Source organism: Fopius arisanus, unplaced genomic scaffold (assembly GCF_000806365.1).
Source record: "Fopius arisanus strain USDA-PBARC FA_bdor unplaced genomic scaffold, ASM80636v1 scaffold00031, whole genome shotgun sequence".
Taxonomy (NCBI): Eukaryota; Metazoa; Arthropoda; class Insecta; order Hymenoptera; family Braconidae; genus Fopius; species Fopius arisanus.
The window spans coordinates 818,529-845,110 of record NW_011887770.1 but is presented as its reverse complement, the minus strand read 5'-3'; the positions used below and the strand labels follow the sequence as shown (position 1 = coordinate 845,110).

Sequence of the window (26,582 nt, the reverse complement as noted above, 5' to 3'; positions counted from 1 at the left end):
AATTCGAAATTTTTGAAAAAGTATCAGGAGAGCATGACAATTGAGGAAGTATTCATTGAAATGTAAAAAATTCGAAATTTTTGAAAAAGTATCAGGGGAGCATGAAAATTGAGGAGGTATTCCCTTAATTTGAAAAATTAAAAATTTTCAGAAAAAAAAATTCACCGAGTCGTCCGGTCCCTCTGACAGCGGGACTACTACTGAGACAGTTACCGAGTCGGCTGACGGGCATACACCCCACCATTGGGTGCGGCCCCCTCTTTCTCTTGGGGTGAGGTACCCCCCCCCAGAACTGAGCCGCTCAGTGGGGGTTTGAGTGACCCCACAATTGGAAGAGGGGGTATTGAAAGAGAGGGTATTGAAAGAGGGGGTATTGAAAGAGAGGGTATTGAAAGAGGGGGTATTGAAAGAGGGGGCCGCACCCAATGGTGGGGTGTCCACCCGTCACTCGACTCGGTAACTAGTCATTCGGGCCCTCTGACAGCGGGACTGCTACAGGTCTGAGGCAGTTACCGAGTTGACTGACGGGCAGACACCCCCATTGAGTTTGGCGCCCTCCCTCTCTTGGGGTGCAGTACTACAGTGCCGCTGCGGTCACTCAAACCTCCAGAACTGAGCCTCTACTTCAGTAATCCTCTTGGACGTAGATGGTGAGAAATTAAATTTCTTGAGTTTATGGTAAGCTATCACTAGTCGATACAACATTTTTTTTTATCATCTGACGGACACGTTTCGACTTACCCATTATGGATAGATCTGGACTTCCCCGATTTCCTTCTGGGAAAAAGTCCATGGATCTTCATTAATCACTGCATTTTACATATTATTGAAATTATATGTTTTTAAATTGTTTAACGAAGTATTCATCCCTGAATTAAAAGATTAGCAGTTATTCGAGAATTTTTCACATCGGGAATTTAGATTCGGATGCATATTGTAGAGAGTAAAAAAGGGCAATCCATGGGGTTCGAAAGATAAATTGATTACAGTCATCCGTCGGTTATATGCCCCTCTGAGGCGATAAAAAGCGGTCTATATCGGTAATTAGATCTGAAATTGAATATTCTTTAATGGAGGGATTCCGCTGTCATTGAATTATTTCTGAAAAAAAATATCCTGAGTGGATCGAAATGGGTCAGAGCATGAGAGGATTATTGTAGATTACCCGACAGTGGAATCACATATTTTTTTTTATTTAAAATATTTTCTGAAAAATTTTATGAAATTGAGAATCATTTTTACACCGTCTTCAGTCATGCTCATTTTTCTTCAAACATTAACATTATGCCACCCCTTAATTAACATACATTTCTACCCTGAAAGACTTCCGAGGAAAGAAAAACCTCACGGATTTAGCATTTAAAGCAGAACGATCACTCAGATGCACTTGAGCGTTAGAAATTTCTGATTAAATATTTAATGATAAGTTAATTCGAACTTATTAATTTTTCGTCTCGTTCACTCCTAGCTCTAACTCATCTTGAAATATCGGATTGGTGATAGGAAAAGCTCGGGGCGGTGTTTATCCTCGGGAAAAATTGGATTTGAAATTCCCTGGAAGGAAAAAAGAATTAATCCTAACTTCATTCCAAAAGGAGACAGACTGACGCAGAATGCTGAGTTTATGATGCTTATCATCCATGCATGATGCTCACCCATTTGTGACAGTTTCAGTAAAAGTTGCAACGCTTTTCCTTCGAGGAAAAAATTTCCCGATTTTTCATCGTCTCTCGGTTCTTCAGTCGATTTTCTCGAGTCTTGAGAGATGTCACCTGGATTTTCAAAAGATGTACACATTTCTCATCAGATGTCTTCGACAAGAAAAGACAAATATTGAATTTATGAATGAAAGGAATTTTTTTTACTGACGCCCTGGTGTCATCTGTCCATTTTACTGCGAATTCTATTCATTTGTCAAACTTGTCATGCGGCTGTGACATTTTTCACTGGTAACTATCAATGTTTTTTTTTATGCATATCAATGACGTCGGAAAGGTATTCATTTCTTTGCAATAACTTTTTTTTCACTTCCAACAGATTTTAATTGATTAAACAACAAATATTGATTCTGTACTTCAAAGTCAATTTATTATTATTCCTTTAAAATACATACACATGCTATATACACTTTGAAAAAATAGTGAGAACCGAGTGAAAACTATAATTACCACTTTTCCATCTATTAAAAATATTCTGGTAAATAAATGCCTGCGTGCAGTAGCCCGAGTATATACTGCGTGCATGTGTTTATGCATCGAGAGCTCAAAAGAGTAACAACTGTTTGTCAAAGGAAGGATTATTTATTCCCGAGAATGAAAAACAAACATTAGCAAGAAATTTTGATTTTCTCTCACTTCTGATCAAATATACAATGGCGAAACAGCTTAATGGAATTTTTAATAACGATAGAACGAACAAATTGAATTTTACCTCGTTTTTTATTAAATCAATTTCTATAATTTTTCTGCACGGTTTCACATTCTGCAGGATTAAAAAATCATTTTCTTTGCGTGCATTTATACTCTTGGTCTCGTGTGTCATGCGATACCCTGTCATCAACGAATAATTATCGATACTCAAGTTTAAAAAATACCGCAGCCTCAAATCCTGCTGAATAAATTAAAAAATCCTGATAAATTATTACAATTTGTTCTCAACGAAGAGTCACTAACGCAAGTGTTGGCAATTATTATTGACTAACTCATTAACTATTTCTTTGATACATCGTTCTTTGGTAGAATGTTTTTATCCTAGTATATACGACCGAGAAAATGGAATCTTCGATTATCCTATGAAAATATTTACGTACATCACGAACATCTCTAGAATGAGGAAAATTCAGTGGAAATTCTATAAGATATTTTATAACTCTCAGCTTTCACCGTTCTTTACAGAAATAGAAACCACCCATCAACTGGCATAAAAAGTAATTTGTTGCAACAATTTTTGATACACATAATAAATAAATAAATTCACCGATAATTACAGAATTTCTAATGTTTCACAATTAAATAAAACCCGACGAGAAATTCCATCTCAACAATGCCTAAGTATTACCAACAAATTCTTTGTTATTAATGACATAGAAATAATTTAAAGGCGTGTAAATAATCTTTGGAAAAATGAAGAATCGACGGGAATCAATCTCCGCCGAGACATCGAGTTCATCGGGTTCATCTGAAACAGAACGATGACCTGACTAATTTTATAATTAAAAAATTGGCAAATTTGGGATTATAATTTATAAAATGGACGCCAACACGTGAGGTATGCACGAGAGATACGGTAATTTATCATACTTGCACGACATAAAGGGGCGAGACTATTTTTGCTTTCTGGTGAAAACATTCTGGTCGTTTAAATTTCTCGACAGTTCTGAGTTAAAATTACCGGACAAATATAGCCTTTTCGTATTTACGAAAATTGTACGGGTGACAGTGGCATTTTGATAACAATTAGTTGACAGGTGATATGTTGGATAATGTCAGATAGTGCGTGTTGGCTGAATAATTATATATTTCATCCATTCGACGTCTGACAATTTAATGAGGTACATTACCAAATTTTCTCATTATTGGATTATGAATTATTTTGTCAAATCATGACTAGCGAATTTGAAACCAAGGCGAGAGAATTATTTTCGGTGGTTCTAGATATCTGATGGCCCCCTTTCGATATCATCGCTATTAATCAAATCTAGTGATTTGTAATTGAGGAAATTAATAGAAATCACTGGCGCATTTTATTTCAGAATTGTTTTCGCTTTATTCTGACGTCAACACGCGCTACCAATTATTTCCATTCAATCCGGAACGCGCGTTCGGTATTTCAGAGTGAAGAATGGAAATTTAATTACTCACAACTTTGTGAATTCATCGGTTCGGAAGGAATTCCCGGGAAATTGTGCAAAATAACAATCATGTCCCCATGGTACCTTTGACTTTGAACTTCTCAGATGGAGTATTTGCCCCGAGGAAACATAACTAAAAGGAGAATGGATAAATAAATTTCTCCCTCGTATCCGTCGTTTCCCTTGTTATTTTCCGGGATTTCGGAGGGTGAAAACCAATAAACAGTCCGATTTTTATTTCATTTTATTAATACTTCCTCCTCTACCAGAGACGCGTAATATTCTATTGCATAAAAATAAAATGGCACTGACCTAACACTCGTCGTTCTTGTCTGGCTGAGGCTGGTATGTCGTTTGACAGGTGGAGAATAAACCCTCTGGCCAAAACAGCACCGCCATCCACCACAGGCAGCAGCTAAAAAGCTCTCCCTGAAGTGCTTCGACATAAATCCGTAAATTATTGGATTTATGCAGCTGAAAATATAATAAAAACCAACACCTCAATTTCATTTAATCATTTGATAACAATCAGTAATTTTTCTACCGTATCCTCTTATTTCTTCTAGGTGTATTTTTCACCTGTTAAAATACGCCATGAGTTGAAATGCAGTATTCATGTGTTTTAAAAGCCCCGACTTGAGTCGTGGAAGGATTCCGTACGCCGTCAGCACGTTATCTATTAACATTGGACTCCAACATATGGCGAATAGCGCTACCACAGCAACGAGCATCTTTACGACCTGAAAGAGCATAAAACTTGAGGATGAGATCATTTTTCAAAAATTGTACAGCCAAACCCCAAGGATATTGTCCTAACATAATTATTCAACTATTTTTTTTTCAACTATTTTGCAAAATTATTGCAATAAGCAAATATATTTACACAATTGTCCTGATGGTTTCATTAATTACGTTGAAATCAACTCTCTGCTCATTTAAGTTTTTCTTTTTTTTTTTTCAGCCCAGGGAATTTTTTACCATTGATTGTTCATTAATCTTTTAATTACCTGCTTCATGGTACGTGATTCCACCTCAGTTCTTGAATCCTCCCGACGGCTTCGAAGACGTCGCGAACGTTCTGCACTTCGTCGTCTGTCATTCATCGGTATGCACTCTCCATTCGTCAAATTGTTGCTCGGTGTCGAGGGATTTAATCTATAATGAAAAATTCTGTTACCCATTCATTTTGAAATTTTTCGCTGACATTTCAGGAGGATGAACCGAGAGAAAATTCAAAAGGTGTGTTGTCTACAAAACACCTCATCTCACTTTTGTCGTCTCTCGTGCATTTTTCCTCTTCTCTGTTATTTTACTTTTTCTCACCGTCTGTCGTTCTAGTCCCAGCTATACGTATGTAGATGCTATCGTTGGAATGATATTGTGAAAGTCAGAGGGTGAGAAAATTTATTGCACGAAAATTTTTTGAGAAATTTAACGCAGAGAAAATGGAGTTGTGGAAAAATTTCGTATCGAAAAACGGATGCTACACTGAGTGACCATGGATGTTTACACCGAAATTACCGGTTGATTACGCGGGAATAAACGAATTATTCTGGATAACAGAACGTTAAAGTGCGGATTTAGCTCCTGGTGCAACTCTATTTTCATCAATCGGGCGATATGCATTAGCGGATGATGATGAATCTGCATGGTGATGTGGGTTCTTGTCAGTGTTTTTGGTTACCTTACAATGGGAAATATAATATCAAAGGGGGAATAATAAATGACCTGTGGAACCACCTTACCTCCCTCGGGAAATTAAATTAATGATGTAATTCCAAACGCGATACATTACAAATTTCATAAAAATAGTCGTAGCTACAACTCCTTAAAATTTGGAATATAATGAAAGAAATTAGAAAGTTCCGTCATTTTTACTGAATATTTCTCCCCGTGTGAAAATGAATTTTCAATTTTCACTTCAGGGTTGTATTGTCTCCGTTGTGAGGAATACAGACAGAAACATTCAGGAATCTCCGGAGAAAACGGTATTACACTAGATTTCATCTTTGAACCCGGGAAATGGAGAAAGTAAATCCTTTAAGACGATGCGGTGAATTTTCCACTCTAGCGCAATTTCTTGGACTCTCGACAAGCAAATAAAATTTTCTGAGGTATCAAACGACGGACCCATTGAAAGATCCATAATTATATCGTAAATATAATTTATTGATCGACATAATTCGATGAACAATAGGATGACGTCGTGGCGTCATCGTTTTGACTTTTTTACCGGAAAATTCTCGCGGTTTTCCTTCGTTTTCATCTCGGGGTATACGATATCTCTTGCTAATCAGCATCAATATGAGAAAATAAGTGTTTCCCTTCGTATTTCTGATTTACGATCGTCGTAACATCGGCAGTGGACACGTGGTGTAGAAAGGGGATCACAGGTTATTCGTTCTCACCGACTTAAATGCCGAACGATCGTAAAGTTGGAAAAAAAAAGTCTTTCGCTACGTACGGCTTTTACTTGCATCAGGAAATTTATACGATAGTATTTAGTTCCCACAGTTTATAAAAAAAAAATTTTTCGAATTGTTTGAGCATTTATTTTTGCACTAGGACAAAAAATCGCTAGGTCAACCGAGTGGTTAAGATTTTGTCTTTTGAATCGAGGATTTACTCCCGTATTTTTGTAATTCATTTTTACGATCGAACACTTCGAGTTTTAGTGTCTTTCCTCGAGGTAAAATGCAGAAACAGCGGGACTTTTTACTCCGCGGTTTACCGCCCGCAATTACTGTTTCACCGATCTGAGTGATAAAAACATTAAATTTGTAATTAACAACTGATATGCCATGAATGGAGAGATATTGAAATTCAATATGAATACCGCACTAACTGCGCAACTTAATGAATGTTAATTAATGTTAATCAATTCATCAAAGGGAGATTATATACAGATGCGTACTAATGGCGCTTGCAGTTCCATTTTCCAAATTCCTGTGATATAATCCCCTAAAAATGGAAAATGATTGAGTCTATTCTGTGAGTGGCTTAGCCTCAATTCTCGATTAAAAAATAATCGTATCGCTCTGAAATATCCATTATAAAATCGACGAAACGAGATAAATTCAATTAAACCACACAAAGGGACAGGAGAATTTCCCAATGAATCAATAATTATTCATTAAAAATCTCTTAAAAAAAACCATATAACGTTTTTAAATTTTATTTTTTTATTCAAATTAAAAAATTACATAATATAAAAAAAATACAAAAAAAAATTTTCCCGCCAATTTTCACTATTCGAAAATTTGATATTTAAAAATTGATAATTTATATATATTTGAATTTATTATTTTGAATAAACAATTTAATATATTATTCAATAAAAATCTATTAAAATGTAAAAAATATTATGGAAAATGGCGCATGGTGTGCACAGATGGATTGAGTAACAAAAAATTATTAAAAAATGTCATGTACTTACGCATATCTCGATGTCATGTGATATCTTCGCTTCATGACACGCCATATTTCCCAGCATATTGCTGTGTAACAGAAAGCCATAACGACCAGGGGTACGATGAGCACCAGAAGCAACATATAAAGTTCATGAATCTGCCAGAGAGTCTCTTCATCCGAATTTCTCACGCACCAGTAAGATTTATAGCGTTCGCCGACTTCTTTGTGAGTCTAATAAACAATTAAAATATTATTATAAAATTAATGGAGAATATATTTGAATATACCTAGAGATAATATAATTGCTGAATTTTTTCAGTTGAATATCTGGAGTTGGAGCGTGTAGGTGATTGATTAATTATTTATTATTTATTATGCGCTAATGATTATTTTTACCTGGGCAAACCAAATGGGTATTGCGAGAAAAAATGAGGCGAACCACGTTATGACAACGATGCGGCGAGCTTGACTTATGGTACAGATATACTGGGCTCTCATTGGGTGTACTATTGCATAGTATCTGGAACAAAGAAGATTATTTATTGTTTCTACCTCTGGTCGTTGAGTTTTAATGAGTGCCCACGTCAGGGTCAATGGGTTATCTCAACCAATTAGCCTATTTATTTATAACTTCGTTATAATAAATGAACGATGCATTGGAGGGGAATGCAAAAATATATTTCTTCAATATCGAATCTCAAATCTCACAGGGCACATTTATGTTTGCTTTTTTTTTTTATGATAAAAAAGGGGAATTTCGTATGATCAAAGGAATGCTCGGAATCTAGGGGATGAGTATCAATCAAAATCATCGAATGAAGGAGAAACTAAATCTTGAACTGTGACGATGGGGAGAGACGGACGATCGGGCTCATGAATATAAATCGTTGAGTGCAGATAGAGATTCTGTCGATACTAATATGGAGATGGAAACAGACTTCGGAATATGTCTTCGAGGAAAATTTAAAGGTGACGAGAGGAAAAGGTGACAAAGTGAATTTATCTATTCCCGGGTTAGGGAATTCCCGAATTATCGAATTATCGAATTTATCCATTAAAATATATAATGATAATTTAAATTGCAGTGATGGATAATAATTATTTTTTTTTGTCCCAGATTCCGGCGCCATTTACTGCTGCACTTTGTTCTGTAATTTTCGTAATTAGAACAATCGAATGAATTTTAATCTCTCGTGTGTTACAACTTTGTAATGAATACTGTACATTTCAGGGCGAACAATGAGATAATTCGGAAGTTTGGTAATCGTTCATTCAGATTGAGACTGGTAGTTCATGAGGTCATGACAATTATTTAATTAGTAATCCCGGGATAAATGCGTTGGCGTTTCAATTTTATAAAAATTATTTATTTATACAATTTTATAAAAATTCTAGGTTGTTGGAGAGTTGATTGTAATACCTTTCGACGGACATTGCTGTTAAAGTGATGACAGAACAGATGGCTGATACACTCTGCATATAATGGACAGATTTACACAAGAACCAGCCCATCTCCCAGGTGTACGAGAATAGTTTGGCGACCTGTAACAAAAGATTAATAAAAATATAATAACTTCTGGTCATTTATGGGGACAAAAAAAAATTGTTCAAATCAATTGCGAAAATCGAAACCCATTGGAAGGGTAAATTCACTGGATTTGAGGGTGAAAATAGTAAAGTACAATGGTACCCCGCAAATGGTTTGCTGGAGTGATCAATAAATTCGCTCTCCCCTAATTGAAAGTTGAGAGGGCTGTGAAGAGCCCGACTGCAAGGGGTGAATCCAGATCCTGAAGGATTCAACTCTGATGAAAGCGTAAACCCGAGTTGATGATACCCGAAAAATATGTTCACGGTTTAATCTCAAAAGTCCCGTGAATCCGCTGGTCTCAACCCCTAATTTTGGGGGTAGATACGCCCCAAGTGGGTCAATGTGCAAAATGACGGATTACCAGAGCAATAAACAAAATACATAAAAAAAATTATTGATTTGAATTTTGAAGGACGCGAATTTGAATATTGAAATAATCCAGGATATTCCAACGAGAATTTTATCTGGGATTAGAAAGGGAAAACAGGGATTTTGGGATTTGTTCTACTCTGTTCCATGTAACAGCGATATATCTTTATCTACTTTTTGTACATGAAGAAACTCCATCTTTTACATAAAAGTGACATTAATGGTTCAGGGGCAACAATAAGTCTAACCAGCTATAAAAAAAATTGGATAGGGCGAAGTTCCAAAATTTTTTTTTTATATTTTTCTCACGGAATCGTAAGCCACATCGGGAACATAAATAAACTCTCAATCGGTGACTCTAGGGGGATAAGAAGTCAATCCCACATGCTCCAGATAATAAATCGTAAATAAATCGTGTACACCAACGAATGGGGAGAGTACACAATTGCGGGGTGCACAATTGAGAATAATTACGGAATATTTTCCCAATTGGAATGAATTTATTGTAAAAAAAATCGGTTATCACCTGTCAGTCAGTATCAGATTGGAGAATGAGATGATGATACGTGAAAATATTCAGCGATAACTATTATGTTCAGTGGATAGTGAGTATCCTATTCATTCTCACCCTAACGATTGCACCCCCAGGGAAAAATGTCCAGAAGAGACGATAACATCTGGAGAGCATTTGGAAAAAGTGAATTCCTCTCACGTATCGTTGACTCCGAATGTCTATCGACACGTTACGAAACGATGGAAAAGTCGACATTTTTCCCTCTGACGAAACATTTCTCTCACCTCTGGGAACTATTGTAATGGACAAGTTATTCGAATGACTCCCAAAAAAAAAGTCTAATCCTTGGATCGATATCATTTCAAGATAAATCTCCATTTCAGAATATTTATTGTAACGATTTAGTGTAACGATTATCTGAAAATCGAAATGAAAAAAAATGGGAGAATTCCCCAAGACACAAAAATCGTAAATAACTCGACATAATGGCGCATTTATCCCGGCAATTTATGTGTCAATGATGTTTACATTATATGGATTATATTAAATTTCTGAGTACATGGGCTGATCGTTCTGAGCTGATCTACAGGTTTATGGCGTTGTTAATTTTTATTTTCTCTTATGTCACTAGTTATTCGATTGTATCGATTGGGAAAATTAGGTTTGGGATTGCAATGGAAATTATTGGCTCTCGGTACTGTGTGGATGACATGGAGTACCATATGATATAGAAGAGTGGATTCCACTGGTGTGGTTATGTATATATGGAGTACATAAACAGTGAAGCTGAGAATTCAAGAGTGGTTTTAACCGTTGGAGCACTCGATACGTTTTAGCTCACCCCCGGAGGGTGCTTTGGATTAAAAGAGGGGTGGAAATTCAATGGTTCAATAAATATATCCGCAATCACCGTGGCACATTGTTATCTTCACTACTGCAGCTCATTTTTAAGTTTATCAAGATAATTAACAACGGATGAGTGACTTCGAGGGGAAGTCTGTTTTATGGAGCATTCAGAAATTAAATTTTTAATGGATAATTAGAATTAATTAATTCATTACTGGGATTGCATTTATTGTAAATAGTTTTACGTGAAGTTAGCGAGAAATTGTCGATTGTCTTAATTTATTTTTAATCGGTTGAAGGGAAAATGAAAAAATTTTTAATAAAAAACACAGAACTCGGGATTGAGGATTTTTTAACGGAAAATGTTGGGAAAAAAAAACAAAAAATTCGATAACGAATGCGCCAATGAGATGGAAATCCGCGACAGGTGTCGAGCGTCGGCAATTTGAATTTTCCTTTCATTTATTTCACCATGAGTTTCCATGATTTTTCCATTAAATGTGTAATTTCCATTTTGCTTGAGTCTCTTTGACTTTTTTTCTCATTTCTCCTCACTTTCGTTGGAGACTCTCGCGTGGTGCGTTAAACTGTTGGAGGCAACAGGTGGCATCCCTTAAATTTATGATTTCCAGTGGAAAATGGAGAATTATATTTTTCTCAGTGAAAAATTTAATAATTTTTCCCACAATAATATTTATTCTCCGGAAAAAAAAATTGCGATACCATTGAAGATGAGATGTATCTTGAATAATCATTCGCTGATTGGCCGCAGATTGAAATGAAATTTTAATGAATCGATAAATGGATTAATGAAACTCACACACACATGGGAAATAGTAGAGTGACGTAATTCCGTTGAAGGACACGGACTGGATGGAATTGATAGGAAATGTACATTTTCATCAGAAATACTCGGTTGAATATTCCACGCGCAAGTTTCAATGAATGAAATTTCCACATGCGGGGGGTCTCGTGCAATTGGAGGTACGTAATGGTACCGATTGTTGACATGAATAGTCTTTTCTCCCTTTATCGAGTCTCAATTACGCGGGAATGAGGTAAATTATCGACGTCTTCTGCGGATGCTTTTGTTGATTAAATGACACGTGGAAAATGACAACAGTATCGGACAATCATTAATTCAATTGAATCCACTTAATTTCATTCTCCTCGACTCTGTCGCTCATGTATGTCGCATGTCAATAATTATATCTCGATTTTTCAAATATAATTATTATTATTTTAATTATTATTATTTTTATACGGTACATCTCCATTAATGGAGATCAAGCAGGAATTCAAGGGATCGTTGAGGGTAAACACGTCTTCGCTTGAGAATATTATTAGAAGTTTGGGATTGGGGATTTTGAAAGACTTTGAGGAATTTTGAGGGATTTTAAGATTAACGGAACTATTTTTAGTATTTTATATAAATAGAGTTGGAAAATTAATTATTGAGGGAAAATAATGCAAATTTCTTGTGGTTATTGTGGGTTGGTGATAAATAATTGTGGAGAAATAATGGCACATCTGGTAGTCATGAGAACCTGAGGCATTAGCAATTCAATTGCAGGTGTACCTGTCGCGACTTAGTGAACAAAATGTTCGGTTAATACCGATGATCTACTCATGAATATTAAAACTTGTATGGTACATGGGTTTCCAATTGATCCGCAAGGACATGCCAATAGTTTGTCTCTCGGTACAATATTGGGAATGAATTTTAATTTCGAAAATTATCCGGAAAATTTTACGGTATTATTCCCCGAAGAAGCGTAGGAAGTACTCATTAGAGAATATTCAGGATGTGATATGAATTCCAAATGGAAATTCCCGTCATATATCCAGTCCATGAGGTATTGATTATAACCGGTACCGACTCGAAAAAAAAAAAATGGAGAAACTATTGAAGAATGAAAAATCTGTTAAAAATTCTGGAATTAACGAAAAATTGGAAATATTGAGAGCAATTCGGATGTAATGGAAAGTCGATACCTTTTCACGAGGATAAATTTTCCGGGTGATATTTTCTCAGGCTGTATTTTCCGCGTCGTGTTATTTATCGAGACGGAAATTGAGGAATGCAGCGTGTCGTGTTCCATCGGTGAAAATGAGAGTCTCGTATTATGACTCGAGTAATTGTTCTAGAACGAATCCAGAAGAGATGACAGACTTTCGGTAAATTGAAGAGCAACATTACACGCGAGTTCTTCTTCATTACGACAGTTATTACTCGTTATTACAGCGTGATGAGGTGAACTCTCGTCAGTCTGAAGTTTATCGTGCGTTTAATTTTGATGAAGGGCCAGAGAAATTTGAACTTTAAAAAATCAAAATGTCGTCGCAATTGTATTCTCATGATTTAGTGTAACCATTGAATTGACATCAGTGATAATCACTAAAAAATCTCAAACATTAATTAAACACGACACAATCGTCTAATCTAGTTGATACATAAGCTTAAATCCCTAGTAATTCCAATTCAATGTTGATGCTAGTTATTTCCATCCGTCGCCCTGGGGGTGGTTTAGGGTGAGAGGGGGAGAGTACTCACAAGTACTCGATGTATAAACCCCGGATATGGGCATCAGGCAGAACATGAACTTTGTATCATAGGGAATATTGGATAATTTCAATTGTAACTCGAGTGAATGAAGGAACGTACCACGATTTTACTATTTCATCAACGAATATTTGTCGAGCCGAATGTATGCCTCTGGCATTTTCATACATTTCATGGTAAAATACCGGGGAAATAATAGGATGGGATTTTTTTTTAAGGCACTCTTGGAATTTCATTTGTGTCCGGCAGCCCTTTAACTGAATTTTTTGGTTAAATGGATTGTGGTTGTAAAGTTTAACCGTTCTCTAATGACATTTCATTGAATAACGGAAAATTCAGTTTCAGGGGTATATCCGTGAAAATTTTCAAGCAATTAATCAACTTTTGTTGTCAGAAGTTCGGGAAATTTCTGGTCGATTTATGGGTGGAGAGGAAACTGTTGTGGGAGTGAAATACTATCGATAGTTTCGTCATTTCAACTTTAACGAAAATTTCGCACGGTTAAAGGGAGAATTTTTTTTTTACGTGAGTGAAAAATTCGGATATCAAGAAAATTGGCAATATCTGGATGATGGGGAAATTTTAATTTTATTTGTCAACCTGAGGAGATGATTTTACTTATTGAAATAAATTTGAAGAACTACTGGAGCAATAACCCTGCACTCTATTTTCATTCGTCCAATGACAAACGGAAGGGTATCATTGGGAAATAATGGCAATTGCACCCGCCATTGGCCACAATTGTAGCTATAACCTAAACCGAACCATTGACTCTAATCAGATAATGATCGATTGCTCGTTCTGAGTTTATCTCCGACTCCAACGTACGTCGACATTCCTCGATCTATTGGCAGTTTATATCGCGCAAGTGGCACCGTAAAATTCCTCCAATAGCATCCGGAGTTCAATCAGTCCATCATTGTTTTGTAATAAAATCAATCGAGTGAAATAAAATTTATTTTGTTGACATAAATGATTTTTAATGGTAAATCTATCCGGGTGTCTATTCTCTTGGGCTTTTCCATTCATCGAGACATGGATAACCACTTTCATTGCGATTTCATGTCAGATATTTCACTGACGTTCTCGTAACATTGAAAATGTTCGAATTCTCGAGGTTCAGGAGAGGCTTGTCGCCTTGGATGAATATCCTCATGTTGACTTTGAGAAATCGACTGACGTTCGAGAGTATCTCCCCGATCTCGACGATTCTCATCTCTTCAGGATGGTAAATTGGTTTAATTCAGATACTGTCAAGTCCGTTCGTGAGTTGCTGGTTAATTGGATGTGAATTATATCGACGGTGGATCCCAAGATTCCAGGATTTATGGAGAATAAATTCTCTCGTTTCACTGGTTCATCAGCCAACGCGTTATGACGTCTGACGACATCTCAATGCTCTTCTACTTTAATGGAGATTTGTCGCATTAAAATAGATAAGACTGGTAAAAAAAAATAGACATCGTGTCTGTTAATGCGGCGGAAAGTCGACCTGACAGTCGATGAAAAAAATCTATATATTTGTGTTTGTGCTGGTCAAATCCACCGGTTTATTTTAGAATCATTCAATCTTGGCACAATGTCTGAACTTTATTTTCGAATCCCTTGAGCGACCGCGGTTTATCTCACTCACTCCGACGTATCACTTGTGCTCAACGACTGTAGTTGAAACCTATTTTCGCCCCTGTGTATCTCAGTCGTATATTTTCACAAGAATATCCAAATTCATGTTCATAGAAATTTTTCAACCCACACGTATCATTTAACGGAGTATTGAATGCGCAGAACAGCGAGCCGATCAATTCATTTTTCACTGGTTTTTTTTCGTCATTTTGTTTGTGGCTTTTGGACTCCTGAAAATTTATGATGTGATCACGTCGAGTGAATGAAATGTATCGCTTTCCCTCTGGCCAATGGCAATATTAAATCAGGGGTTAAAATCAGGGAAATCCATCTGAGATTAATTTCCCCTAATGATTGGTTAGTCTTTAATGTTTAATGATTTTTGTAATCGATTTTAAAATAAATTTTACAACAAAAATTTCTCCGAAATGGATATCCTCATTTCTTGGGAATATTCTTAATGGATCTCCATATTACGCTGTTACTCATGAAGATGACTCCACAGCATTAATAATACCAGCAAAAAAATTCAGGTGACCATAATAGAACCGAGTTAATTACCCCAGTAACTTCCTTCGATTAAGTGTTACTCCCACTCGAGAAACTCCGGGAGTTTCCCAGCAATCCAATTAATCCCAAAGATTATGATTAAATGGAAGTCCAGAGATGAACCGATTGAGGAACTAGCTTTTCACCCTCGTGGGATCTTTACCACTCCACATCAACGACGAGTCAATTACAATAAACAATTTAAAACGAGAATAAAATACTTGTCCGTCGAGTGATAAAATAATCGACGACTCGATTTCGATGTATCGATGGAGCAGACAAATCACAAGTGTTTAATGATCTTCAGAGAGATAATGAGGGGTAACAAGAACCTAGGGAGTAATCCTACCTTGACAGGAATGCAGAAGATGATCAATATGAGATCAGCACTGGCTAGGCCACCCAGGAATATATTCGTAGGCGTTGATGGTAGAGGTCTCAATTTCGGGCAGAGGGTGGATGTGATAATCACAAGATTTCCTGACGATAAAAAATACTCAATTAACCCCGAACACACGAAAAAAATGTACGCAGATAAATAATTATTCTTACCTATCAGTCCCAATCCGAAGGTGATGGAATAAATGACAACAACAGGTGCTAATTCCCCCCAATCGTATGCATTCAATGAGTCATTGATATCGTAATCACCCCAGGGATCCGTGTCATTGGTATCGTTACTCATGATTTAGCACTTTAAATTCCCGATGATGTCGTATGCACTCTCGATAACGACTGATCACTCCTTCGTCGGCTCGACTTCCATGGATTTTACTGTCACCTCCAGTACCTCAGGAATCAACTCTATCTCCATAATTGAAACCTTGATCAATCGCATGTGGAGATCAATTGCGATATTTCTCACGCTCATCTTCATTAATTAATTCTTGGTGTGGTATAAATTGTGGTGAATGTTTTAATTGAAATTTTTTGTTTTTCTGGGGTTTTTGAGGGGTCTTTGGAGCTGGAGTATTGACGATTGTAATTAGATAGTGTTGAATATTGATGATACTGTCATTTCTGGTTGCATTGAATTATCGGTGTACCAAATGTACCGTATCACAATACCCTGGTGTTCCTCTTCATCGGTGGATACGTGATGTGAAACTCTCGTCGTTGGATTAAACAACCACTGTGGTATTCCCTTTTGTCTCGGGAACTTCACACCGCCACACGAGTCACTGCTATAGTATATCTCTTGATTTCACTTTCTGAAAAATTTATTGCTATTATTCAGATACCATCGGTGATAACAGGACAAAAAAAAATGTCAAAATGATTAATACAAATGATTAATACAAGGCAATCGATGATGGATTTGAAAAAAATTCTATTTCGCGATGGTTCATCCTGGGAGATACGTCAGTAATGATTATTCACGTGCCACTTTGACGTGCAATTGACAAAAAATATTGTACACAAATTAATGAACACCTTTTGAAAGGAGGACATGAAAGGAGGAGATGGAGGACGAAAAAAAAAGTCATTGAATTTTATTATCGAGATGATATCTTGAGGATAAATTATTCGTGCAATTTTTTGCAGCGATTCTTGGCAATGGGAGGTCCGAAGGCATTCGCAGACAGTTGCCCTGTGTATTTCGATCAATCAATGCCCGTTATTTATCAATTAAACTTTTTCTGCGTGCATCATTCAGTTGGGTTTAATCATACGTGCAGTCCAAATAACAAATCGAGGAGAACACGATTTACTGTTACACTCGAGTCGTTTTGTTTTCAATAAAAATTTGATTACGATAGAGTGTGAGGAATTCTGTGGGAAGTATTTCTGTATTTTCTATTTTTGTTCGTGAAGAATTTAAAACTATCGTATTGAGTGCTGTCGTCGCAATCGATATTGATTTAACGGTAATTTTTATTGCTATGCATATTTTTCTCTCTTTTTATTCCCTTTTCATCTGCTGATACGACTGATTATTCTACTGTTATGACTAAGTCGCAACCACTGACAATCGAATGGAAATTCAAAATCGAATAAATTCACGTGAATTTTTCTATTCGGTATAGTAAATCGGGAATCCATTTCCCATTTTGTTCGATTGTTGTTAACCTCCGGTGATCTTGCAATGAAAGATTTTCAACAATCGGTGAAATACGAGGCCTAGTCCCCAGAGTGTCTTGAGTGTGAAACGAAAAAATTTCTGTGAAATAAAAAAGAGGATTCAGGGAGAAACGGGGGAAAAGAATTTGTATTTTCCGATTGAGAGGTATTCCCATGGTTTCGATTTCGTGAACCATCAATTTCATCCACAATGTTTAATGTTTACGAGAGGTTGGACTTGGGTACTGAATAAAAAAAATAATAAAAAAAACCGATCGTCCCAGCCTTGACTTGAGTCGTTATAGATTGTCACAATGTACATTTGCGATAGTCGTTAAAAATTTATTGTTTGCTGAATTTTTTGTCATGAAGTCCGGCCATTTGAATGTGCCTGCTGGAGATAAATAATTCTGAAATCGATCGTTTTATATTTTTTCAATAAAATCCATGTTCCATTTCCATTTCCAAATCCGTAAATAATTTTTTTCATTAAACAAATCGATCGTAAACCTCATAGTTTACCGGAAATATCTCTAGCTTTAATGATCGACAACTGAAAACAATAAAATATTTTCGGAAAGAGGGTCATACACGTGGGTATCGGTGTTGCCTATAAATAAATCGATTAGCGTCGTCTCAACAATTTCTATACTATTCAAGTGTTACGCAATACAATTTTCCCTCGGAGAAGTTCAACCGGAAACACCAGCTTTTCCAGAAGTTTTCGCAGACAAACGCATGTTGCTATTTTTCAAAGTGAAAGAGACGAATCTCTCAGCATCAATTCAATTTGATTTTTTATAGTCTTACTCAGTTAGAGAGGGTCGTAAAATACTTTACTGAGGCTGTATAAAACGGAAAATGGAAATTTATTACTCAACCATCAGCGGAAGTAAATTCTACCCGAAATTTCGTATAAAATCCTCAAGATATGGATTTATATCCCCATACGCGAGGACAATCGGATAATCCAAATTCCATGGAATCAATCTTTTAAATTTTTTTTTAATTCTCAAACAGATTTTTATCTGCACTGCATTCAGCAAAATTGTAGTGCCATTCCGGTGGTACACGCGGACAGAGCGAAATATTCCGGGATTTCTGCCAAATACCCGGTGAAATGTTAATAAACCCGTAAATTCAACGAGCTATAACACCTAAACAGATACTCCGGATAACTCCAGCGATATTACTGCATAAAAATTACTACAATCTCGTTACTACAACCTTCATGACATCCATAAGTACTATATGATCGCCAATTAGATTAGTCAGCTGTGATAAGAGGATAAAACCGAAACGATTGTCGGGATTACCGCCAGGAAAAGGGCATTAGACAAGATTTCACCGCGCGAGATTGATTGAAAATTATAATATTTTAATAAAAAATAATACTGTCAATATTCGTGTGAAATTATTGCAACGTATGTCGAGTGAATTTTTTTTTTTTGCCCGAAATGAATAAAATATTTATGATCGATCGAGAAAAAGTTTCGAGTGTGGAAAACTCATTTGCAGGGCTATCCGTTTATTCCCAGGTGCGATAAAATACTTTTTGTCACCTAGTTTTTTATATATTTTTTTTTCATCCTTTGTGGGTGGAGCTTTTTACTATGCAATTCTGGTGTGCATTGAGGAGTCATGAGCTTGGCGTCAGGTGTACAAAACCACTATCCATCACATCGTAGACGGTACGTCTAACAAATCCCATTGAAATTACTGTTTTCCTTGATGAAAATTCTCTAACAAATTTAAAACACCTAGAATCGCCTCTGGTTATCAACTCCAATATTTAGTTCTATCATTTGTTGAGTGAACGATGAGGTACTTCCGCAATTTCAGTTATTTCTGAACATGACAAACATTTTTCTCTCTTTTCTTTTGATAATCGATAATAATTACTGGTAAACCTGGTGAATGTGTTGTCACCGGTATTTCTCTTTGATTGGAATATTGAATGGAATTCTGATAGAAAATATTCTCTTTATTCGGTTCATCGCGAATGGAAAAGGAAATAATCGACAATAGCACACGTCGTGTTCAATCCAATCTATTTTTTTTTTAATCTTTTAACTTTTATTCGCTCGCCATTTGAAACTCACCTGTTGAAATATCACTATTCATTCCTTCACATCACTCACAATACCTCAATTAAACATCACAAACACCGAAAACTGAAAGAAGAGGAACGACAAACGTTTTTATAACAATTCTGACACTTTCATTCGATTGGAATCGCAATGTTCCAGCCATTTTTTACTCTCACATTTTACTCCAATCGATCGGTATCACTGATCCGGGAATATATTCCCCAAAAATTCTAGTCGTCACTCTCATTATTGTAGGGAACAGGGAAATTTCGATTTCTTGGGATGAGATGAGAGGAAAATTTCAGTTTTCATTGGATTTTTTTTTTTTTTGGAGAGGAGACTGATTGCGTTTATTTGTTTTTTTAATTAGTGAAGGGTAATTAGATGATTGGGGGATCAGTTTTGATGGGTTTGGAGGAATAATGTTGGAGGAGAAGTGTTTCGCGCCGTGGACACGCGGCTATTGAGGATGCTGCCACCCAGAGAGTCGAACTCGAGGTGAAACTCAAATAGTTGATGATTCCGCGCATGCACATCGTGTTATTCACAGACATCAGTTATTTGGTGAACCCAATGAATCATTCCTCCTCTACCCTCCCCCTGGAGACTAATCACTCATTAATTTCTCCCCAAAACTGATTCCTCCTCCACCTAACAACATCATTACAATATTTAACTTCTTCGTCAACTCATTCTCTTCATCACTCCAACACGAATTGAAAATAAATTTTTCAATCAGTCACATCTATTTTTTAATTAACTGAAGTGTTTTAATTAACTAAAATCAATTTGCGATTTGTATCATCTAATTATTGAGTGCGATTTCTGATTTTATAATAAAATTTATATTTTAATATTGATTTTATTATTAATTGATATTTTTATATGGTGCAGTTTTTGGTGTTGCGGTTTGTTGTGGATGGAAATTTCATTTAGTTGATTGAGTGGAGTTGGTGATAAAATATCTTGAAGATTACAATTCAATATCCTTTTCAGATAATATTTGGTTCGTCCCATCGAGGACAATCCCCTCGTCTGTTTATTTTAGTGCTGGTGATGATGACGGGTGATTAACGTCAGATCCACTTGTCGGTAGTTCAAGTGTCTCCGAAGAATTAAGTAGTTATTTACTCGACTCGTCAGACTAAACACACGTGAGGGCTCGTGAAATCAATACAGATCCCTACATGACTTCCCTCCGCACATCATTATTTATTTTTCACTTTACAGTCAATCTTCATGATTAAAAACGAAGATGGCGACTCTCCGAGCTTCTCCATTGGCTGATGATAAAATAGAAGCTCTATAAATAAAAACCCCCACCTAAAAAAAAATTATTTATTAAAAACATAATTAAAAAAAAGTACAACAAAGCGGTTGACTGATCCAAAATTGCGACATCTCGGAAAATCCAAATTTTCGTTTCTTTTTTTTTTTTGCAAATTTGGAACGTCGGACATTTTTTTTGGGAGTCCGAGGGAGAGGTGCAGGTGGAAGAGGGGAATAGTTAAATAAAAAATCTGTTAATGTTTATTAAAATGGGGAAATAATGTAGATGGGTATTTTTCCATCATTGAGATTACCGGAACCGGAAATAGCTGTTTACGGTGTATCAGGTGGGTAAAGTGGGAGAAAGGGGGTCAAAGATCGTATCGAGACGCGTACGGATTCAGACGCTCGAGTTTAGCAGATACTTTCACCGTTCATCCTGAAGTCCTTGTATTCGAGAGGCTTCCCACGATTCTCCCCTCTTTAAAAAAACAATCCACATTTACTCTCCATTTATGTGAATAACAATAACCATTAAATGCGACTCTGACCCACGCAGGAACCAAAACACATTATTTAAAACAAAACCAAATATTTATATTTTCATATTTTCATCTTCCCTTTGAATAAAAAGAAAGTAAATGATGGAGTTGTTCTAAACGTAATATTTTTCTCTTCCGGTTTTAATGGTAGCCACTAAATTCACCGTGTCGTAATAAATACCTGGCTTAAGCACTGGATGAGATAAATATGACAGACAAATTTCTAAACGTGAAATTATGGTATGATCGCGATTACTCGGGATTCGCGCAGAATGTCTTGTAATCGGATTGAAAAAAATACCGGGGGTTGTCGGATTTTTTTGGAGGATGGGAGGTGGTACTCGATAAATTTATGGTGATCCTCGGGGACTTGAGAGGTATCCTATTTTAGCATTCCCCTCGGTACGAGAGATCTCGATTACAGAATGTGAAAGTCGCCGCGGTCATCTGGTCATCCTTATTATGTATACCTGCCCATTGGATGCCTCACGAATTCACTCTCACCAGTTCTAATGAAAATGCATCATTACTTGGTACTCTGAATCAGCCGTTAAATCACGTGAAGACTATTTATTCATAATTCTTATTTATTCCCTCTTATTTATCCATAAAAACATCAATTAAAAATCGATAATGCGAAATACCTCTGGACAAAATTCAAGAATTCACTCACAAATTCTCTTCATCACGTAATAGTTAATAGTTATTGCTATTGCCGTATTATCTGCGACCACTGTTATGTCACTCGTCATCTTCACCCCATCCTCTCTCACTTCAAAACCTGTGGTAATCCTTATTTTTCAGGGATTGTTGAAAAAAAAATAACAGAATGAAGCAAAAAGCGCAAGAATGGAATTCATCCGTGATCTGCGTGCTGTCGGAACAGGTGAGCAATAAGTGGCGGACACAATGGTTGAATTTACCTTCATTTACGTAAGAGAACAAGTTGAGAGACTCAGGCATTTGTGATGATGGTAGCGTACGCAATCCCAGATTTTTTTACGTCCAGCGTCAAGTGGAATGTTTATAAATCTGCACTTAGAAACTTTGAAAAATCAACAGCTAAAATAATTTTCTTCTTCTTTTCTTCAGTCCGTCGTTTATCTCTCTTCAAAAAAATTTCAGAGGTGTGATGAATATGTATTTTGACACCTAGGTGCTGATTGCCCCATCATCTGGAGGAAAAAAAATGGGGGGAATGGGAAAAGAGCCCGGAAAATGAGGGAAAAAATGGTAAAACGTAACTGAGTGCTTGTTAGAGTGATTTTCAGTGCCACTGGAGTCAGATCCTCGAATTGTTGTTATTATTATTATTATTTCCCACAGCAGTCGTTAACTCAGACTTGGAACTACCCCCTATCCTGTCGATAATCGCGGGAGGTAATTGGTGTTTTGAAACGAGACGAGATAAAGAACTAGAATAACAGCAGTGATGAACAATTGGCCGAGTACAGTAAGTTTCTTCGAACTTGGTGTTCTGACCAAATGGAACAGTTGCATGGTAACCATTGTTGAGAATCACCGGATGTGAAATAATAAAGTGAAGAATGCTCTTAACTGAAAAAAATTCAAACATTGTTAACGAGCCTTCCAATACGTTCACAGTTACTTTCGACACTCGAATTCATAAATCATAATGAGTTTGTTGTTCTTCAAATTCTATTGGATATCTCCGAAACAATTGCACAAGTCAGATTAATTACCGCAATAATTAATATGTCTGACTAAACTCCCGCAATACTTCTAATCATCGAGATGAGTAATTGATTTTTTCAAGTAGAAAGTATCGACCAGTAGATTTTCAACATAAGGTCACGCATAATTACACAAATGAAAGAGTTTAATAATTGAACGATTGCTGAGAGTTTCGAAAAATATTTTTGTTCGACGGTTGTGCAATTGTGGAAGCATCAAAATGTCATTTACTGGAATAATATTTCACGGTAATCAGTCCCATGGAAATGATGGATAAATCTGAACAATAATCTGATTTGAGTTGGGCAGGCTTGGTGGATGTTTGAAATAGTTACTGATGTATTTACTAAAATATTAAATAAGTTGTAGAAAGTTGGAGTGTAGGTGACTGGTGTAAATGACTTTGTGCAATCGGCCACAAAGTTACTACGTATAATGCCTCGACGATAAGAAACCTCATCCTCTCTCTCTCATCTTCTTTTCCCTTTCTCATTCACTCCAGTTACACTAGGTGCATTTTGTAAAAGAAAGGCAAAGTCATACCTACGAGGTTACGAAAATAATGAAATAACGTTATGTTTTCGTGCGCAATGGGAAATTAATTCCGCGCTCGGTTTAACATTTATTGTTGTTAAGATTTTTATTCCCAGTTTTTATTTTATTACCGGAGAACTCATTTATCCTGTTGCAATTCCATCAATCGAATTTATCGATACAAAATTGTTTTTTACGAAATTTTGTGAAAGGAAATTAATTTTATTTCATCGATTTTACTCTATTCTGGAAATAAAATGAAAAATAGGGAATAATTAGTGACAATTTAGAAAATTGGTGGAAACTTTTATCGCTATTGTTTAGGTGTTAGTGTCAGTTAACTCTGTGAATTATTACTAATTATTATGAAATTATAAGTTAGTCCCGAATTATTATCGTGATTTATTGCACCGCCAATTTTCGCGAATAAAATATTTCTCCACTCGCGGGAAAAAAAATGCATTCTCTAATTCTTCCTTGGAGTCAGCTCCATTATTTACGACAGGAGTTGGATGACGTTAATGTAGTCAAGTGAATTTTCTAAAATTTTCCGAGTGATAATTCGAGAATAAAAAAATAAATTAAAGGCGCGATGATTTACGTTAAAAAATAATTCTTAACTGTTCATAAAGCGTGATGAAGTCGGTTGAGGATGAAGAACTCGAGACAAAGAGGATGGCGTCCCTCGGTGCGCGTCCTGGACGCATCGACAGCGCGGGAAATTCAAATGAACGACTGGAGGAAGTGCTCAGGCAGTCGGAATTTCGATGTAAATTCCGAATATATCCGGCAATGACTGTGATGTTGGGATGAGAAAAGAGGAAAGAAGACATTTGAGGGAGATACGTGAGTTCTCTGTGTCGTAAGGGGGTCTTACCGCGTAATAAGCTTTCACCGTGAGGTGAAAATTCTCTCAACTTTCTTCGGTCGAACCAGACGCTCAATAGGTCTTAATACATGGTGAAGGTGAATGCTGATTCAATTGAACCGATACCCATCATCTTTTGTTTATTCCTACGACATATCCTCGTTCAAGTCCTGATCTCCTGAAAATAAAAACCGACAGAATGATTTACTCTTCGAAATTCGTATTATTTTCACTGGTAATTGTTATGAAATTATTCAAAAATAATTTTATATTAAATTTGTGAGTATTCTTCTTTATAAATAAATTAAATAATCGAGTGGGCATTCCCCTATTTTCTCGGGCTTTTATTCCCCTTGTGATTGTTCAGAGAATACGATGATAGTTATAAGGAGAATGCAATTTTTTTATAATAGCGCATTGAAATATAGAATTATCTCGGTTCGCTATCTTTAAATATAGTAGTTATTTTTTTTTTGCCACTGGAAATTCAAGTGGAAAAGGTAATTGAGCACGCGGCGTAATATAATGGTTTTTCAAGTGAATAATTACCGGTAATGTTTTTTAACCCGTGATCATTACAGTATTCATCTTTGTGGTCGATATTATGAGTCGGTGTAATCCGGAAAGTGTAATATTATAATAAATACAATAATTTTGTCGCTGCAAAATATTTAGACTGGATTATCGCAATGACAAAGTGAATGTACATTTTTAGTAAACACTTGGATGATGATAATATACGAGTAACGAGTTGTCTCATTAGAACCCTTAAGACTTTCATTTGAATATTTATGGAGGGTTAATTAATGCCGGGATTATCAGTCCTGTCATGCATCGATATCAATACACGCCTGGAGGGTATACAACAAGAAAAACAGGACAGATATAATTGAACACCGGACACTTTCTAATGCCGTCCATCTGAAAGCTCATCCACCATTTTTTTCTGAGCAATTAAATCCCCCATTCCCGACTCGTCCTTGAGGAGGTAATAAATGGAGATTTCAAGGTGTCGACACATTGGCCACTGTATATTTTAAATAATAAATCCGTGGATCGAACAAGTGCCAGGCAAAAGTAAAAGTGATGAGCGTCTAGTCACGTCGATTTAATACAAAATTTTCTCACATTATATCAAGTGACATGGCGATTAATGTTATGATTTGGGTAAAAGATTGGCAGACAATTTTTTATGGCATTACTGGAACTGGAATAAATATAGATGCACTGTAGGTATTACATGACATGTCCGAGCTCATTGAGACATCGATAAATCGAATGGGTGAGTATTAGAGCTACTGCAACAGGTACATGATCTACATACACCGACTTGCCATTACCCTATCCTCATGTTTACATAATCTCATAATCCGTTGAATGCGATAATCGAATTATCCCGGCTTATCTCGTACAAGCCATTAACCGTGAACTAATTTATCGCAACTAGCGGTGAATCTCTTGGCTCAATTCACGGGAATTATATTCAATATACTGTGGCCAGGTGTTGGCGATGTAATTACTGTTATACTATTACCGTAATACTTGTGGGAATCGGGGGGAGATAAATCGCTGAAATATCTAAAACAGTGCGAAATCGGTGAGTAAAAGTCCTGAGGCGAAAAGCACTTGCCCTTGGTCGAGTTTTTATCATTCCGTAACGATTGAATTTAGCCTTATGCAGCCGTTGAAGAGGATCAACTCGTGAATGGAATAATGAAGTAATTAAAGTTGAATGAAGTAATTATTATTTCATTGTATGCGGGTTAGGGGATTAAGAAATGGGAGAGAGATTACGATTTATTTACGACACATGAATACCGATTTTTCTCGCATTTTCCGTCATTACTATTTCGTTAAATGAGACAGTAATGATTATTTTGGGATTATCTAGGGAGGGTTTTAGGTGTTGTGAGATATATTGTTATGATTTATTTATTGCATGTAAATTCTTTGGAGATCTGATAAAAGCTGGCGATCCGGTTGTCGATTTTTTTTTCTCGATTTGAAAAAATCCTATAAGGCATTCCCTCCTGACGTGAATTCAGATGCGCGTGCTGAACTCGAGGGTATACCAAGTAAAAGTGAAGACACCAGACATGGAGTTATAACCATCAGCAATAAGGTGAACGTGGAAACGACCGATTGCCCCGGACGTACCATCAACGAAAAATATTCTCCCGGACCGCTTCAGGGCAGAAAGGTGCACA

The 26,582-nt window shown here is 36.3% G+C and overlaps 1 protein-coding gene across 3 annotated transcripts; it reads right to left on the bottom strand.

Annotated features, from left to right (window-relative positions):
* Positions 1-2,101: 2,101 nt before the first annotated feature.
* On the bottom strand, positions 2,102-19,930 carry LOC105265702 (pyroglutamylated RFamide peptide receptor). Of its 3 annotated transcripts, XM_011303340.1 has the most exons (11): positions 19,644-19,930; positions 19,480-19,551; positions 15,869-16,527; positions 15,666-15,796; positions 8,682-8,803; positions 7,658-7,781; positions 7,287-7,492; positions 4,858-5,005; positions 4,430-4,590; positions 4,163-4,324; positions 2,102-3,195 (listed from the first exon to the last, which is right to left on the bottom strand). In XM_011303340.1, exons 3-11 carry the CDS (start codon positions 15,999-16,001, stop codon positions 3,174-3,176), a joined length of 1,209 nt encoding a protein of 402 aa, XP_011301642.1. In that variant the 5' UTR covers positions 16,002-16,527; positions 19,480-19,551; positions 19,644-19,930; the 3' UTR covers positions 2,102-3,173. The 3 variants fall into 3 exon arrangements, with proteins under 3 accessions (XP_011301642.1, XP_011301641.1, XP_011301643.1); XM_011303339.1 differs by having other exon boundaries at positions 19,480-19,930; XM_011303341.1 differs by having other exon boundaries at positions 2,102-3,177; positions 19,480-19,930.
* Positions 19,931-26,582: the final 6,652 nt, after the last annotated feature.